The following is a 19362-nucleotide window of genomic DNA, read 5'->3' as shown; positions in this document are numbered from 1 at the left end:
ACAACAACAATCATGCAAGTACAATTCTTTGAGAAAGCCAAAGCACAAAGTGCTTTAAGTAAGTTCCATTTAAGTTCTACTGAAGTGCTACTGTCTTTATTCAAGGTTTATTTGGAGAAGATGTGTTTTTAGTTTGCAGCGGAAGATGTTCTGCTGTCCTGATGTCAATGCTGAGCTCATAATTAAACTACTTGACTAATAATCAATTTCACTTGGAGTCTGTCTGTAAATTAGATAATAGACATTGTGTCCTTCTCCATCTGTCCAAGAAGCTGATGCCAGTATCATGTTACCCACTGTCCCATTAAAGGAGGCTCAAATGTTTTCCTTTCGAAGAATACACCACCGTTGTTTGAAATGCACTCAGAATAGCCCAATCAAGTACCATGCTGTAAAATATGAGCTGATGACTGAAGTGTTTATTAGGAGAAAAAAACCCACAGCATTGAAATGAAAATATCTATGTTAAACAAGAAACATCTCGACTGGGACAGCTCTGGCAACCTCTCCTCCTGTTACCATAGAAACTGAGCAAACGTTTTAAGCAGGATTCAGACTGCATAAATACAGTGAGCTTTTGACATTATGAAAAAATTATAAATCATTAGATGTCTTGATGACGATGACTTGATTAACGATTATTAACAAAAGTACTGTACATCAAGACACACAGGAAAAACAGTTTCTGAAATTGTTTCCTCTATAAACTCTGATTTTCAAAAATAAGAGAAAAGACAAAGTAAATATAGAAAATTAATAGAGCCATGTGGTTTGTTTAAGATGTTTTAGGCTAAAGTGGTGGAACATAACTAAGAGCATTCATTATCGTACTGCCTCTTCATTTGATCTTATTGTTTTAAATACTAAACAATATAGATCTTTTTTTAAATTGAGACCCACTTTAATTACATTAAAATGCTGCTTACACGTTTATTCATCAATAATAGTAGCCCATTAAAATGTATAATAAATAAACATTTGGAATTCTGCAATTTTTCATAATAAAAACTTTTACTTTAGATACTTGGACTCCATTTCGTTGCAGATACGTATGAAAGCAGGACTTTTCCTTGTAATGAAACGCTCTTTTTTTGTGGCATTGCTACTTTTACTTGAACAAAAGGTCTAATTACCTCCTCCATCGCTGCTTAAAATTGTAGCATTGGTTGGTTTGAGCGGACATAATTACGACATTTCTGACAGCACGTGAAGGCAACACTGGTGGAATGCCAGTGGGCGTGGCTGTGAAGCTACCTACTCGACGTCATCATAGTTGGGTCTCATGTTTACGTGGAAAACATGGCGGCGGACTACCAACAAGGAGACTGCACTTAGTAACCGCGACTGGCAGCGAGCTGGCAGCCGGGACGAGACACACGTTAAACCGTTAGCTTTTAGATTCTTCTCGCTGGTATTTCGCATGAAGCCGTCCCCCTCTCGTTTCAGCCACAGAGACCGCGGGGATGGAAGACGAGGAGAGGCAAAAGAAGCTGGAGGCCGGCAAAGCAAAGGTAGGATTCTCTTTTTTGGTGTTAGCATAACTCACTAACACTGCTATCATTGCTGTAAAGTAGTAAATCCATGTTGTCGACAACTTATTTCCTCGCGGCTGTGTCTGTCAGCTGTTTTTGTTGCCCCCACCTCCTTTCCCCTTCTTCGGCTGCCCCTCTCAGCTGTCAGTCCCTGCGAACATGCGCCCCGCTCTGACAGCCGGGTGGGGGCTGGCTGGCTGGCTGGCTCGCCTGGGGGGGGGGGGGGTGTTAGCATAGCTGCTGCTGTTCACCACAGACCCCCTTTGTCATGTTGCATGTCTAACGTCAAAGCAGCGTTTTATTTTACTTTTCCAAAACGCGTAGGAGTGTGCACATATGTCTGAATCACCCACGAGTCAAGCGGGACTTCGTAGAAAGCTCCCTGAGGTGAGGCGGACAGGCTGGTGGAACAGGATTTACAAGACATGTATCCCCGCAAGCTGGCGCAAACATTACCCCGCATGCCAAACTTGTGCTGCATTCATGGCGTTTATCAATCAGTAGCATCAACATCTAGGTCGGGAAGACAACCCCCACCCGCCCAGGGGCCGATGGAGAACACAGTTGCTACAACAGGGTCGTGCTACCCTTAATTTGGCCTTGTAAACCTGGACTGATGTCCATGTCATCTTTAAAAATAAGTTTTATCAACGTTGAAAATTGTAATTCAATAAATGGTGCACTGGTCTGTCTGAGCTATGCTAACTCACGTTTTGTAGCTCTGCCTGGTGAGCTGCTTCATGACCTTGCAGCAGCTCTGCTGATTATACTTTTGTGCCCAAACGTCTTGGTTATTAGATCTTAACGAGATGTGGTGTGCTGACCTCCACTATGGACATGATGTAGATAATGTACAGTGTGATAATAACACCCTGCGTACATGTGGCTCATTGGATCAAGCATATGTGCAACAGAGAGAGAGGAATGCAATACAACAGATATTCAGACCAGTGTAACAATCTCATAACAAATAGTTATCCATCACTATAATTCCCAAATCACTAGTTAACTGTTCATCCTTTTTAATATTGCAGTTTATGTCCGGCTGTTATTACCTATGAACCCATACTTTTGCAAATAGTTGGCTATTGAGAATAGCAATGATTTCTTTCAGGTGGACTTGAAGAGGTCCAAACTTTTTCCATCCTGACACTGCAGAGTAACATGTAATAGGTTGTGTTTGATGTCTCTTTTGGTCACTTCTGGTTTAATATTGGAGAGGGTTTTCTGGCTTTTAGGTTTGCACAGTGGGAGAGATACCATCTCCTTTGTTATATGGCTTTGGCATTTTGGTTTTTAAAAGACCCCTCTGTAACTGCAGGAGGGTTTTCTTTTTTTTCACACAGTAGTATGTCACCATGCCCTCTCACCCACACACTCACACGCACACACACACACACACACACACACACACACACACACACACACACACACACACACACACACACACACACAGGGGATAGACTTCAACAGCTATTTAATTGGATAACACATTTACAGTTGTTAGTGGGTTAGCATGCCCAGGCATTATTATTATTATTATTATTATTTGTTCTTCACAAAGTCAGAATGGATCTTGTAAACTGGATTAAGTCCGAGCTGATAAATGTCAATCAGAAAGCTACGGGAAGATGATGACTTGACAAATGGCCTCTCTGAATTTCCAGACAAATGGGAAAGATTAAAACTATCTGTTTTTCGAAATAAAATGACTAATGGCGTTATCAGGATTAGCTGCTGATGAAAATGAGACCTGAGACAGCGTAATATGTTTCTCAAATCAGGTAAAGGGAAGAGTTCATGTTAATGTCTGAGTGAAAGGAGAACTGTTGATCATCTTTTGTCCAGCCGGCTTGGATTGATGTCTGTCCCAAGCAAGTGCCTATTGAGTCATACCAGACAATGTAGCGTTTCTTGTAGGCTGGTGTCACCAGACCTTTTGTTCCAAGCCATTAGCTGCAGATGTATTGTTGCTTTGACTTTTCTCTGTGGCAAAATTGACCATATTGACAAGTGCATTACCAGCATAATGGAGTTACTCTAGTTATATGGCACATGAGGCTTCGAGTGGGACATCTTTGAGACACTGCAGTGATGAGCTCTAGATGGTGGAATCATTTTGTGTTAGGTCAAAGAAACTCACAGGCTTGGATGTTCCACCTGCGGGGACTCTAAACATTATCTCTGTGTTACTTCCTTTCTAGCAGTCTCTTACCTCTTTGCGATCCTTGCCGTGTAAACCCAGACTCTGCAGATGCTTGCACAAAGCTTACAGTCTCCATATTGTGGCACACAACGTAGGACATTGTGTAAACTACCTGTGTAGTTCAGTGCATTTCTATTTTATCGACTGAAACATCAAAGAAAGGTATTTTATTTTAACAGTAAAAGTTGACATGTTGGCTTTTTTAATTGTCAGAGGGGTGTCTCCATATAATTAAATTTACTTTTAATGTGGTTCTTTTTATAGTTGTTTTGTTCTGTTAATCAGTCTTTCCATTAGTCCGGCCCACACAGTACATTAAACTGCACTGGAAAAAAAACTTCAGGGAATAACCTACCGGCTCATTTGCTGTTCCAGCATATATTTAGAATCACACAGATCAGCTGAGGGGCACAGCAGCGTTTTTGATTTCGTCCAAGGGAGTCGCGCATCATTCAGAGAGGACAGCCACGCTTAAATGTTTCTATGATGCGTCCACTGGTCACTGATTACAATGTTTGTAACTTCCAGTTTCTGTCATTTTAGTAGATTGACAGATTGATTTGTTTACTTGCGAAGCTTGATATTTTTCTCTTAAAAAAAACGGCATCAGGGCTTCTGATGCACAATGCCATTCATAATGAATATATATATATATATATATGTAATATATTATTGCCTGAACAAACTGTTTGTAGTAATATTCATGCAAATACATTCAGCCTAAATTGAAAAAAAATATATTTGCAAAACTATGTAAAACAGCACATTTTAATGGTGCATTCACAGGGAATTTCAAGTTCAGCGTCACTGTCTGCATCGGAGGTTTTGAGGACAGCAAAGGTACAAGTTGATCTACTTAGCCTAAGCCTGAATGTTTAATCCTTCAGGTGACTAATGTATGTCGCCCCGCACAGCCCTATATGATGACTCCAATTTGATCACTGGAGCCCGTTCATCTTGATAATTGGCTTTATTGACACTGGAGGGCATGCCTCCAGTCTTTATGACTCCGATATGTTTGAATATATAACATTTAATGCTTTTGAAGCTTGTGTTATGTCGTGCTGTGCGACTTGAGATTGGATTGCCAAGTGATTAATTGAATGTGATGGACGAACAGCTTTCCAGTTTTAATTAGCTGCAACCTGAAGGAAGATTAAATCTAACTTACTGTGCCAGTCTAGAGCCTTTTGTACTGACGGAGGGAGTCCTTGCTTTTCTTTTTATATTTACAAAAACCTGTTTTTCACTTTAACAGTTAGCATCCTGCAGAAAAGCTTGAGAAGCAGGCAAGTATGAAAGTAATGTGATGCTGCACACCACAGTTAATAACTAATGTATAGATACCACACCACAAAAGAGGCTGGTTGTGATTCACTTTATTTTATGAGAGAAAAGTTTTTCAGCATGCTCAAAAATAGCTACACACCAGAATGTTTTTTTGCAGAGTCACAATTGTTTCTCTTATTTATTTGAAAAAAGCTGCAGCGACAGCCCCATGATGTTATGATTTGGTGTACACTGTAGAGGAACTTTATAAGGTCGGGAGGGCAACATGCAACAATCGTCCTATTGGTTGGATTCTAACCCAGGATGTGGCATGGCCGTGGCCTCCAACAGGCCAGGATCCACAATATAAGTGAAGTTACTGAATAATTACCATGTCTATTTATCTTTCGAACTTAGTATTTATTTTGTGTCTGATTTAGAATGGCAGCCGTCTTCAAAGACATTTACAATTTGCTTGCTGTTTTTTTTTTTTTCTTCTGAGGTTTGGAGGACGACTGCAGCCTCATTTTCAGTATAGGTTATAAAGATACTTGACTCTCATCATGGCTTAGACTTATTGAATGCAAAGGCACGTAGAGCCAGGAAAACTGGATATTGCTTGAGAGAAACGAGAGTGCTTTGTGGACTTGCAGAATTAACAAAACCAAATTTTATTGTTCACGGACAACTTGCACGTGCTGAGAATCAGAATGAACCACGGGAAGAGACTTCAGGACAGGAGTCTCTGTGCTTGGACCCTCTTGAGTCTTTTTGCACCCGCCATGGAGCAGGTGCGGCAGAGGTGCCTTCAGTTGCTGCTGCGTTTTTAAGGCCGATTAGCTATTGTTGATCGCTAACTGGAATGTGTGTGTAAAACACATGATTTTTGCCCTGTAGTTGCTGAGCGTTGACTAACACAATGTTGCTGACAGTCTCATTGGCACATGACATTGGAGGCTGCAAAGCCCCCCCTCGTTTCACTGCACTACATATCAGTGTTGCTTCCGTATTTTTAGCTGCGTGTCTCACAGGCACCAACCAAACTGCAGGAAAACACTCGCTTATATTGTTATTTAATAACACAAATGTAAACGCCATTTGCGTCATTAGTATGTTAAGCATCACATGTAGTACATTTTCAGTGTTTTGAACATACCTTTCGGTATGCTTTTTTACTGATGCACAAAAGTTTCGATCTCCTTTTTACAAATGCAAGTGATGTATTAGTTTTTGGTCAGCTGTGTTTCTCACTTGTCCTCATCCATCACATAAGGCAGTTATGTTTGTTTTGATTTCTATTAAAACTTTCAGATACAAATTTGGCCTGTGCGACGAAATATTCTAAGTGGTAGTGAAATTTATAATCGTGTCTGTCTGTGTGTGTGCGTGTGTGTGTAATGTAATTCATTTTCTGCAAATTAAAAAATATATAGAGACCAATCTTTATTGATTCCAATTTCCAACTTTGCTCATAATAGTTAATACACTCAGTCATATTAAAGAAATAGCCAGCCCAGTATGAACAATACAGCAAAATCTCTAATGGCAGGAAACTGCATCGTCTCCTCTCAAGCCTACTGCAATGTGTTTGTGAAATGTCCTCAAACTGAAATATATTTTAGTTTAAAAACAAATGAAAAGACATACATGAACACACATACATTATGACTGTCATTGTTTATAGCTCCATGCCTCCCAGTAACACCAGATTGTACTGGCAATGTAGTTCATCTCACCAGCTGAAAGAAATCTGAGTCAGTTGTTGTTGATTCTAATAATCATGTATCAATATTCAAGACATGTGTTAAAAAAAATACAACCTGTGTAAAAAATGCCTGTGTAAATGTTTTCAGACAGCAGATGGTGTAACACCTACGTAGTCTCGATCCCCAGATGGTGATACAGCTAGAGTACACAGGCTCCACTACTCCATATGCTCTGTGGTGCGCAGCCAAATAGGGCAGCTTGATATGATAAGCAGTTCAACAAACGCCTGGGTTTCCCCGAGACATCTCCAAAACTGTCTGATTCTGATTGAGTCAGTGGTTGTGTTTTCAGAGTCTCTCTGTCTTAATGTCCAGATTTTCTGTCCTGTAAGACATTGATTCATATCTCACCCCTGGTATTTGATGGATAAAAGCTCTTGTGGAAGTACAGATATGGGTATATTTAGATGAGGGCTGGGGTGTGTGTGGAGGTGTAGAGGCACAGATCACAAGCCCTTTGCTTTTGAGCCCAGTGTTGTAGGTGGGGGACGTGACCACGACGCCCACGCTCAGCTCTGTCGTGTCGGCCTTGCATCTTTTGTGCAGCATCACCCAACCTTTCAAAAAGTGCTTCATTTTTATGGTGACGTTGCTCCTAAAGCAGTGTGGTTTGCCAGAGAGGTGCATACTAGTTATTAAAAAAATAGTTGAACTACAGCAGGTAATTAGTTGATTTGTATTTCGATAATGGATTATTTGTTGTTTTTTTCTAGCAAGAAACTCTAGCTTCACAGATGTGAGGGTTTGCTGGGTGATATATAATGGTAAACTGTTGGCCGAAAAAAAAATGGTGATCAAAACTGATGACTGTATGCTGTGGGGAATTTTAAAAGGGCATCTTATAGTCAAAACAATAAATTGATTTATCAAGAAAGTAATTGCTGCATTAACCAAGACTGAAAATATTTTGTTTTGCATCCGTACAATGTTACTGTTCACATTTACTCTTACTTATTATCAGTAAAGATCGCGTAAATCCTTCAGACTTACAAAGAGATTTAATTAATCAAATTCCTTCTTCGGAAACAATTTAAAAGGCATATTTGCTTTGAAAAACTTAAACAGGATCCATTTTAATGCTTCATCTCATTGTCAGCACGTCTTCTTGGCATATTTCCCCACCTGTAAACCAGTGGAACGTATTGAATGGCAGGAATGTGCATAATCTTGCAGGCATGTGCACGAGAACAAACAAAACGGGGACCCACTCATGAAAAGATTGTTACGTAGCGCTTCTTAAGCCACAGGGCACCTTTTTAATGGGTTGAGTGTTATGACCACCTTGAATTTATACCATTTTAAAATTCATACAATTAAAAAAATGTATTTCATATTTCAAGGTATGTGTGTATATTTAAGGATTGGAGAATATAGGTTGATCCTGGTGACTCCATTATTGGGATAATCATGGATTCATTTAAGGTCGTGATTTGTGTCACCGGGTGCACAGGAATTCCTAGGACAGGTAAGCAGGTATTAGCACAGTATCCTTGGTAACAGTCTGTCTTTGGCAATCCGTGCAACACCTGTGCCATGGCACCTGCAGCCCCTGCTGTCTGCCCCGCTCAGCTGACTGTGCTGTCTATTTGCCGTCCCCGGCCGCTCAAGCGTAATAAATACATTGGTAGCAACTCACCGTGGGGTGTCATCATCCGTGATGTTTAGTGGGAAGTCCTCCTGTTGCTTTCATTCACAGCATCAATTAATTTCACCTGTCCCTCGTTAGCCCTGCACTCAGCAGACAGCTCACCTGTTCCCACTTTCCCAATCCGTCATTCAGACATAAAGCAGCCTCCTTGTTGTCGTTGTCTTTTTTTTGTCCTTTACCGGCTTCCATCTTGGAGTCTCAGTTTGATTAACAGTTAATTGAACCGCACCAGTGAGGCTGCTTTTGTCCACGGCTCCGTCTTTCCCCTGATGCCTGCTTTCAAAACAGACATTTGAAGACGTTTTTCTATTCCGTAACATTTATTAGATTTATCAAATCTATTATTGGAAAGGTTCATAAAAAATTGAAAAAGTGTTGCATCCCTAATTTCTGTGAGGATTTCTTTAACAGAAAAAAAGGCTTTTAATTTTGTAATTCAAGGTTTTAGTTTATCCTGAGAAACACAATTCACAAATAATTGAATTAGGTCGATAATGCAGCATGTTACTGTTGTAAAGACGAGAGAAGAATTAAGTTATAACAATGATATAAGTGGAAACTGGTTCTTGTACCCACAAAAAAAGTTGTTTCTGTCATGACTCTGAGAATATTAATAATTTTGAACTTCACAGTGTTTGGGTGCAAAATAAAGCAGAGAATACACTTTTGATGATGGCAAAGGAGATCAATGTTATCGCTGTTCAGACAAGATCTCTGACATAGTTTAGAAATGCAATCCTTTTAGTCAGGATTAGCACCTGGCAGAGCAACAGCCATGTGTCATATAGACTCCGGGTGGGAGGACTCACTTGGCACAAGGAAGGCACCTTTTTGGGACACACAATGTTTCGCTTGAGTTTCACCAAACTGGTTCGACTTGGAGTGGGTTCATACGTTTTTTATTTTCTCTGTTATATAACGTCTTTGCTAGGTAGAGTAATGAAGTTGTGAATTAGACAAAAGCAGGTTGTTCTTGCTCTAGATTCTTAGCATTAGGGTCAGATAAAAAAAGATTGGAATGGAAGTTACGGCCAGAGATGTAGACTAGAATAACTAATAACAAAGAGGATGCTGAAAATGTTTTTTTTTTCCACCTTTAAGACCCATGATTGAATCAGCAGGTGTTATTTATATCTTTAACATTGTCCTTTACCCTCTTCCTTCCCCAGTTGGCTGAGTATCGCCAGAGAAAAGCTCACGCGGACTCCCAGAAGAAACAGAAAAAGAAGAAGAAAAAGAAGCCGGGAGAGGACTCAGAGGGGGATTCACCGAGAAGGGTGGAGGTCGATCCGGATCAGTCTTTGGGAAGGGAGGAGGTCTCCGGTGGAGGACAAGATGGATCACAAGAAGGAAATACAGACCCACCCACCACGGAGTTTACCTTTGCCAGGACACTGCGGAGTGGAGAGACAGTCAAGCATGACCAGACCTACACCATAGAGGTAAACAACTTATCACAGCAGTTCACTCTTATCCATTTTCTGATCTCATCCACAACCCCGACCTTTTATTATTTTAAAGCATAAGAAAGACTCTGAAAGAAAGGAAAACTGTTTATTAGTAAGTCAATTAAACTAATTTAATTTGATAATTGTTGGTCTGCAGTTAACTATTTTCATTATCAACTGATTTGTTGATTATTAGTCTAGTGACCAAACTAATAATGAGTGGCATTATTTTTTGTTTTTAAAATATTCTTGAAGATATTGGTTGGTTTTTTTCATCCAATTGTAAAAAACAGAACATATTCAGTTTACTATCAAAGAAGATTAAGAAAACCAGCCTTTTTTCACATTTTAGAAGCTGAAACCAGTAAATTTGTTTTGTTTTTGTTGCTCAAATTACTTTTCAAAATAGTTTCTGTTGGTTGATTTATCAATTAATTCACTAGTAGCTCAAATGTATATCCAATTATTTACATTTTAAAATGAAATCTAAATAGAGTACCCTAGAATGTGAACTGAGACGTTCATTTATGGAGAAAATGTGGACAACTTTATTTCCATGAATAATTGTTTGACTTCATCAAGCAACCTTCTGAAACACGTGAGAAAGATAAACGTTTGCCTCTAATTAGTAAACCAATGACCTCTTCTGCTCCTTTCTTTATTTAAAATACAAATGTAGCCGCTGAGAAAGCAAGTGAGCGATACCTTAATTACTTATTTAGCGTAAATCTAGAGTAAAATCCTCAAGGCCATGTCAAATATTGTTAAATACCTCTTGACTAGGTTATTATCCCACCAATTTTGGAAATTATTTATAAAATTATGACTAAAGCTGTTTTTTATATGGCGCCTCCAGAATATCCCTTCAGAGATTTGTCTGGTGTTGCAAATAATGAGTTCACTGTCTAAATGCTTTAACACAGGAGTCACAAGTCCCACAAAGTTTATCAAATTATATCAAGTTATATCAGGCATGTTTGAAACCTTTTTAGCAGCAATTTTTAGAGCACAATGATGTAGGAATTTCAACAAGAAAGAAAGAATAAGTACATAATATATTTGTTACGTTATTTCCTTTTTAAAACCTAAAAATGTTGTGTTCATTAAATGTTTGGCATTACTGAGCCACACAATTTAACTAAAACTAAAGAAGAAAAAATATCGAATTACTACACTTAAAAAAGTGCCTAGAATATTTTTCTGCATACATATACTTGTATATGAAGAATCACATAATTAATATTTGGTTTGAAGGGAACCTTTCGTTCAAAGAAAAAAATATTAACCTGAAGTTTCTCTTACCACAAACCTGCTTTGTAAATGATGTAATTGAGCCAATTGTCATTTTATAAAAATATGAACTCATCGTAGCCCAAACTAGTGAACTTTGACTTTGTCAAATCATCCTCTTATGGAGACAAAAATATGATCAAAAGTTTGGACAACTCAAAATGACTTGATGTGTGTGCATGCTTTCAGTTTGTTTCAGTGGTGTTGAGATGTGAGGCGTTTGGCTTGAAGGCTGCAGACTTGATGCTGTTGCAAACGAGAACTTGAATACACGTGTTCTTGCTCTGCTGCTGCATTACACAACTGCTGGTTTGCTGCCCCACTGTTCAAAAATCCAAAAAATCACACATTTCTGGAAGGGTTTTAAATGTGCTGGGGATTTGGCCGAACTTTCCACCGCTTAGTTTTTCTTTTGCTTAATAAATCCCTGAGCGATACTTTCATCAAGCATGCTCTTTGAAACTAGACATATATTCTATGAATTTATTATCTATCCACAAATATTGCTGCAGCGCAGCAAGCCACACCTGCTTTTATTACAAACATTGTTTTCTCATGAAGAGCATTTGAAAGGATCATTGGTATTAAGTCTGTTAACTTAACAAACATGCCTGACCTTTAAACCTGTAGTAAATTACATTCATTAATCTCCTTAAATATTTTTGATAAACATTGAGCAGAACACCAGCTCTTAGAAAACAGTTGCACAGAGTCATTGGAGTCTCTTTTATCGTCACGGGGCAGCCTCTCGTCGATGACCCCGCCGTACATCTGATGCGGCGCCCGCAAAACTACCGGTCGCCATGGAAACAGACAATTGCTTTTTTAAACAGGTTGAGATGCGTCGGCCAGTGTCACCAATTCCTGTGGGCGTACAACACTTTTTAGCAGACCTTCGGGTTAATTGAATGTTTCGCTGCGCAGCAACAAAAAAAAAAGGGAAAAAAAACGAATTCACCTTGAGAGCTGCAGTTCGGTGACAAAAGGCTGCGGGGACGTTGTGTGTTTTTTGGGAGTTTTTCTGTGTCGCTTCATGAAACATTATAAAAGACTGAGCCAGCCACTGTGTGAGAATTATTCATGTTCACAAATGATGGTATTCTCATGCTGTTGTTCACCTCCTCGTCCAGCGGGTCACGTGGGCTCGATTCTCTTCAGAGATTTCTTGAGTGAAGCAGCTTTTTTTTTTTTGTGAGCAGGAAATGGTTGCTGTGGAAACACAACAGCATCACAGTTTTCCATTGTCAAGTCTTTTACAGTTTAAGTAATTGCAAATACAAGTGTGTTGACTCATTCATGTTGTGTACACATCAGCAGCTGCAAGTAAACGTTCCTTCAATCAACAAGGTCGGGATGTATTGTTACTACGTCAAGTGTTAATGGGACAATATTTTACTTTGTGCACTTTCAGGGTTGGAGGAATTGAAGTTTTTCAATTATTTTGTGTGTGTGTGTGTGTGTGTGTGTGTGTGTGTGTGTGTGTGTGTGTGTGTGTGTGTGTGTGTGTGTGTGTGTGTGTGCATCAAATTGCTATGATTGATCCAACATTGAATGAACCTTCACATTTTAACAGCCGACATATTTGATCTCTCTCATGTGCGTTTCTTTAACTTGTCGTGCGTTTGGATCGAAATAATTTGTTTGACAATGTGCATTTATCTCGTTAGTTTATTGATGACATCCTCTGGATCTTCTTTATTGCAGCCGGAGAGCGAAGTGTCCACTACTGCTGAAGATTACTCGTCAGAGGTGAGAGGACCATTCTGAATATATATATATATATATATATATATATATATATATATATATATATATATATATATATATATATATATATATATATATATATATATATATATATTATATTATATTGAAGGGCTGCAGGAGTGGTTGTGTTCGTGTCCACTGATGCTCACTTTAACAGACTGAAGATACTTTTGCTTTTCATAATAACAGCTTGTTCTTTAGAGTCTTTAACTTGTTGTTTTATTTGGAAATGGTACTGGAGAACTGATGCAGCCAAAGGAAGCAGATCACAGTAGACCACAAGTCCACTGAGTTGGACTACTAGACAGGTTTTTACAATATCACATGCTCGTAAAATCTTTCTCTGCTGGATAAATCAATGAAAGTCCAAGTTTTAGTCCTTTGCCTGTTCTTAAAATGTGTCCATAATGGAGTTGGATTTTTTACTTGAAAGATGCTACATAAATGAAATAAGTCGGATGAAGATTGTGCCACTACTAAAAACAAGTATCATCAAAAATTATTCAAACTCTTCCTTTCCTGCTATTATGCTTCCTAATGTAACTACATGTTAAAACACGATAATCTGTTGTCTGACTAAGTTTGAAACTGTTTGAAATTAAAACTGAATTAAGAATCTATATCAATTAGAGGATAATTCAAATGTGATTTTGGTCCATAATATAACTGACATTTAAGGTTTTGTCAAGAAAATATGACATTTAATTAAAGGCGACTTTTCCGTCCCGACTCACGAATCTTAATGTTTCACTGACAGCGTTGTGATTTAACAGGTGAATGGGTGCCAGGATGAGATGACAGAGAACCTAATGATGCCTTCAAAGGATTTTATCTGGGTACAGTAATGTGACTAAGCCGTTATTTTGGCTCTGCTAGTAAACCCACTGGCTGCTGGACATAATAACTCTGTTTGCTTATACTTCCTCTGCAAGACTTCTTGTCACCTACTAACCAAGCAAGTTTCACGCTGTACTCACTCGACTATATATACCTACATGTATGCTCGGCATTTGATAGCTATGCAGTGGGGGAAAAGATAAAGAATTATGTTATGTGTGGGGGCGACTTTGGCTCTGGGTTAGAAAGTATGAAAGAGTTTGGGATCGAACAGGGCTTTGTGGCATTTGTGAAAGCTGGAGGAGATTCAGATGAATGATACCCAAGTAGAAAAGACAGTCCCACAAAGAGCTTTTGGCTTTAGATTCACTGAGGTGATATTTTAACAGGAAACAGAAACCAAGGCGGTGCTGATAATGGACCCCTTTTTTAATTTTCCTGAATTTGGTGCAGATTTTAGGACTCATGTTGCGTCAGATACTTTTTCTGGTTGTAACAATGAATCAAAGAGATAAAAATTACAGCAATATTTAAACAGTTTTACAATTGATGATTGAAAATGATTATCTTGCTAAATGTTGGTGTTTAATTTGTTCCTTTTTTAAAAATTACTTTAAGAACAATCAGATCTGTCAGCAATCTGTGAAATTTACAACAACTAGATAATTATGTTTTTAAGAGTGCTGTCGTAGTTCTTGATCAGATTTTGCTTCGCTTGACCCACAACTTCATGTTTTCATTGACAGTATTAAGTTTCTCTTGTGACAAACTGCTGTCGCTCTGTGGTGGTGACTACTAGCTGAGCTCATCCTTAAAACCTTCATCTTGGTTCCTTTGCCAAAACCTTGTTAAAAAAATAAAAAGTTCTACTTTCCTGTTCAGGAGGAGGTGGAGTCCCTGCAACAGGTGACAAAAGGAGGTACGATGGAGGACGCGCTAGCCGCTAAGACCCAGACAGTGGAGGAGTTGAGTCGAGAGCTTGAAGAAATCAGGTCTGCCTTTGGCACAGAGGGAGTACAGCAGGTACATGTTGTATTTATCATTCTCTCCATTAGCGCTTAACTTCTGTCAGTGCTTATAGAAAATACAGAGTGGAGATTGTATTAAGTATTTTTAAGACCACAATATTTTACAAATTTACATAAAAAATATATATACTTCATTTTAATTGTTTTCATTTCTTTTGTTGTTGTTGGTGTAAATGTTAAATTGAATTCATGTGTGATATGATATGCATATTTACACCTGAACCTATCTTCCCTTTGGCTTTAAATCTTAAAAGGTTATAATGACACCCAATTATATGTCTTCCAGCAGGATCTGTAGCTTTATCAGAAAGCTCTGTCACCTCAACAATCAGCACTTGTTGCTTCTGCACAACACCTATTCAGCCTGACAAACATGTGTGTTTATCTCAGTATAAAGGGGATTTTACGTAATTGTGTTCTACTTTAAAGCTGCAGGACTTTGAGGCTGCTCTGAAGCAGCGAGATGGCATCATCACCCAGCTGACGGCTAATCTCCAGCAGGCTCGAGAAGAGAAAGACGAAATCATGAAAGAATTCCTGGAACTTACAGAGCAAAGCCAAAAACTACATATTCAGTTCCAGCAGGTGTGAACTAAGAATATCTAATCTAACAGAAGTTTAGTCTATCATACACTACCTACCTTCACAGGTCACTGCACTATCATTTTGCTCTACTTCTTGCTGTCCATATGTTCAAAAGGTAATATTTTTTTAAATTGGAAACTCTTAGCTGCAAGCGGGCGAGACGCTGAGGAACACCAGCCACAGCAGCACAGCAGCGGATCTTCTGCAGGCCAGGCAGCAGCTGTTTCAGTACCAACCACAGTTTGAAGAGCTCCAGCTCAAGCTCATTGAGATGGGAATGGTGAGAGGTTGCCTCATGTGATCCTTTAGACATGCTCTATACGTTTACACAGTATTCTTTCAATGTTGCCCCTGCATTTGTAATAATTTGCTTTTTTCTTGTAGTCACAGGAACGATCCGAAGAATCATTCAAACTAAGTATTACCGAAAAGGACCTGCTCATTGGTGAACAAGAAAAACTTATTTCGGGTCAGAAGCAGTTGCTGACAGAGTTGAGGACGACAGAGCAGTCTTTTGCACAAACACTGAAGGAGAAAAATCACTTGATTTTAGAGCAAACTGCAATAATCACAGAACACGAGCTGTCGCTGACCCTGCTCAGAGAGGAACTTGCTCATGTGGGGCGGACTACTGATGAGGATATTATAAGCCCTTCGGATGAGAAGGACCTGATTTTAGCAGAGCAAGAGAGAGTCATTTCAGAACGCGACTGCTCTCTTACCCAGCTCGAGGATGAGCTGGAGTCATCTGAAAAGGGCTTGCGCGACCTCCAACAGCGAATGGCTGCAAGGGAGACGGAGCTTGAACGATGCATGGATGAGTTGGAGAGCAGTAAGTCTGACTTAATAAGCTATAAAAAGGAAATCGAGAGCTTTAATTTGGAATTAGAGAAAGAGCGAGCAGAGTTGGAGAGCTGTAAGGGTGAACTTGCAGCCTCTAGACAGAAAGAGCGAATGTCTTCTAATGAAATAATGCAGCTCATGGGCACTGTAGAGGACCTGCAGAAGCGTTGCCACCAGGACAGCCTATCTGAGAGTGACGCCATCCAACAAATGCAGGAAGAGACTCTAAAAAAGCTCGAACTTCTCAGGGCAGAGCTGGATGAGATGTACGGTCAGCAAATAGTCCAGATGAAACAGGAGGTTAATTTGCAGCATGCAGCAAAGGTGGAGCAAATGGCTGAGCAGCATCGCTCTGAGCTCGAGCTTCTAAAAGCACAACAACTGTCCCAGAGCTCCACTGTTGGTGTCGAGGTGGCCACACTCAATGCTAAGATTCGAGAGCTTCAAGAGACATTGGAGCAATCTCAAGCAATGCAGGATGAAATCAGACACGAGCTTAGCCGAGTTGCCCAAGAGAAGTTCAACCTGCAGGCCAAGGTTGAGGATCTCCTTCAAGATCTCCATTCTGCTAAAGAAAAAGTGGAGCAGGTCTCCCGCAGTCTTATCTCTCGGGAAAGCCAACAGGATGAACTGAAGCGCCTCCAAGAGATCATCGACAACATAAAGAGCGAACTTGCTGCTGCCCAGGAAGCAGCACAAGAAAGAGAGATACAACACGACTCTGAAGTAACTAATTACAAGATCAAGTTGGAGATGCTGGAGAGGGAGAAGGACGCCGTGCTGGACCGCATGGCGGAGTCACAGGAAGCAGAGCTGGACCGACTAAGGACTAAGCTTCTGTTTAGTCATGAGGAAGAGCTAACTGTTCTTAAGGAAGATTTGCAAAGGGAGAGCTTTCTAAACACAGAAAACCTCCTCAATGAAGCCGCTATCAAACACGAAAAAGCGCTGGATAAGTTGCGCATTGGTTATGAAGATGAACTGCATTTGTTACGCAGGGAGAAGGCAAGTTTTACCACAGAGCGAGATGAACTTTTTCACCAAATTGTTGGATTAAAGGAAGATCTCAAGCTTGCTGTGCACAGCTCCAAAGCAGATGCGCTTGTCCAGCAGCTTCAAGAGCTTCAGGTGGAGCTTGAGGAACTGAGAAAGGGAGGAGGAGAACGAGCTCGAATGGAAAATGAAATTCAGTCGTTACTTGAAAAGACAGAGGTGCTTGGCAACCAGACAAAAGAGAGGGAACAATTTTGGGAGTGCAAATGGAAACAGCATGAATTGGAAAAAGAGGGATTGATAGAATCTAATAACGCTTTGAAAGGAGAGTTGGACTCAAAAATCCTAAAAATAGAGACACTCACAGCAGAGAACAATCAGATGGAGCTACAAGTAGTTGGGCTTAGTGAAAAAATTGAAACACAGAGGACTACTTTCTCATTTGCTGAGAAAAATTTTGAGGTGAACTATCAGGAGCTAAAGGAAGAGTACTCATGTCTTATTGAAGCGAAGACACAGTTGGAGGAGAGGACTCTGAAGGAGACACTTGAGTTCGAGGCAAAAATTTCCAGCCTTCAGTCACAGATTCAGGAGCTGGAGGAGAGCAGAGGAGATGTAAAAACGGAGGACATGAACAAAGATAGACCGGAACAAGTTGTGATAGAAAAAGAGACTACTGAGCTAATGGAGAAGCTTAATGTTATTTTGAGTGAGAAGGAGAGCCTGGCTGGGAGGCTTTCCGAAGCTACAGAGCAACTGATGTTCACGGAGAGAAAAGTTGGACAGCTGGAAGAAGAGCTGATGAGAGTGAGGCAAGCAAGTGTGAAGGTCACCACACAAAGAGAAAGCCCGGGGAAAGAACTGGAACAGAAGCAAGAGATTATGAGAAAGCAGACGTGGGGGCAGGACGCCCAGAGACAATCTGAGCTCCAGCAAAAAGAGCAACCCGATGAACCCGTTTGTTCATTTGACGGGCATCACCTTCAGATTCAGTCTTTGCAAGAGGAGATAAAGGCTCTTCAGTCCCTCTTACAGGCAGCTGAATCCGAGAGAGGCGGCATCCGGCAGACCTCGGAGCTCCAGAGGCTTTCACAGGCTCCATCTCCAGCAGCCACGGGGGAGGGACCTGTTGAAGGACGATCCTCCCCGCTCAAGCTCGCTGCCTCAGGGTCAAGCCGGCGCAAGAGACGGCAGAAGTCCAAGCAGGAGCGCAAACTGGGCACCACTCTTTCAGACTGCAGAGAGGAAAAACAAAGGGAGGCGGCAGAGGAGGCAGAGGGGGAGGACGAGAGAGTAACAAGTGCTGCAGAGCAGGAGGTGCAGCCTCAGATGGAGAGCCCGGTTATGTCATGTTTACAAGAGAGAGCCGGTAAGAAGGACTCCACTGACGGATACCAGGGAGACGGAGACGACGTCAACAAACAGGTAGGCACTCGCATGCATCTACTTCACTGCTCTCCAGCCGCTGCCTCTCGCTCTTCCTTTTTACGTCTGATTAAATTACATCTTTAGTGTTAAAAAACTGTGCATGGAAAAAAAAAAAACTGAAGCGTAGTTGAAATCGCATGCTGCCAAGAGCTCACGTTCACAATTAATGCTGCAGTGTTTGATGTTGTTGTCTGCCTTGTCACAAATGTGTGGATTTATTAAGTCATACAGATGAAGCTTTTACATCGAGCTGAGCATCTGAGGCTTTTTAGCACCGAAATCTTTTCTCTCTCGTGTCGGTCAGGAGTGTCTGTGCTGCTCAACGGTGCCTCGGAAAGCAAGGCTGCAGTCTTACTGTTGCGTTTCAAGACAGCCATGGGGGTTGGTTTTTTTTTTAAGTTTGTGCAGACATTTCTTCTGTGCTGCTGTGAAGAATACTGTAAAAGACAAAATGCACTTGCAGTTCACAGCACGTAACAGTGAAGTGTCGAGACCTCATCGATATGCTGCTCATTTCTACATTGAAAGGAACACTTTACAATATTTATCATCTGCCTTCATTTGATGCTTTTTGTCCTCAAACTTAATTTGCTGTTGAGTTTTTTTAAAAGGGCCGAAAAGAAAACTATCTCCCACAGTCCTCTGATAGCGTTGAATCACTGCCATTGTCTTGAAATGTGTACATTCTAGTTTCTTTCCATCTTACAGGGAGTAAAGGGTTT

The 19362-nt window shown here is 40.4% G+C and overlaps 1 protein-coding gene across 5 annotated transcripts in view; it reads left to right on the top strand.

The window, feature by feature from the left end:
- The first annotated feature begins 1285 nt into the window (after positions 1–1285).
- Positions 1286–19362, top strand: part of akap9 (A kinase (PRKA) anchor protein 9) — a 56235-nt gene continuing 38158 nt past the window's right edge. For all 5 annotated transcript variants that reach the window (XM_068574952.1, XM_068574953.1, XM_068574951.1 and 2 more), the window contains exons 1-8: positions 1286–1511; positions 9591–9863; positions 12864–12908; positions 13700–13762; positions 14646–14786; positions 15221–15376; positions 15522–15656; positions 15761–18637. In XM_068574952.1, the coding sequence (XP_068431053.1) occupies positions 1464–1511; positions 9591–9863; positions 12864–12908; positions 13700–13762; positions 14646–14786; positions 15221–15376; positions 15522–15656; positions 15761–18637 (3738 nt within the window). In that variant the 5' untranslated portion in view covers positions 1286–1463. The remainder of the gene's footprint in view (positions 1512–9590; positions 9864–12863; positions 12909–13699; positions 13763–14645; positions 14787–15220; positions 15377–15521; positions 15657–15760; positions 18638–19362) is intronic.

The sequence above is a fragment of the Clinocottus analis genome, unplaced genomic scaffold, assembly GCF_023055335.1.
Source record: "Clinocottus analis isolate CAN_PGR_092001 unplaced genomic scaffold, fCliAna1.0.p SCAF_14, whole genome shotgun sequence".
Lineage (NCBI taxonomy): Eukaryota > Metazoa > Chordata > Actinopteri > Perciformes > Cottidae > Clinocottus > Clinocottus analis.
Note: the sequence above shows the minus strand (reverse complement) of the source record. Positions and strands in the feature narration are given on the sequence as shown.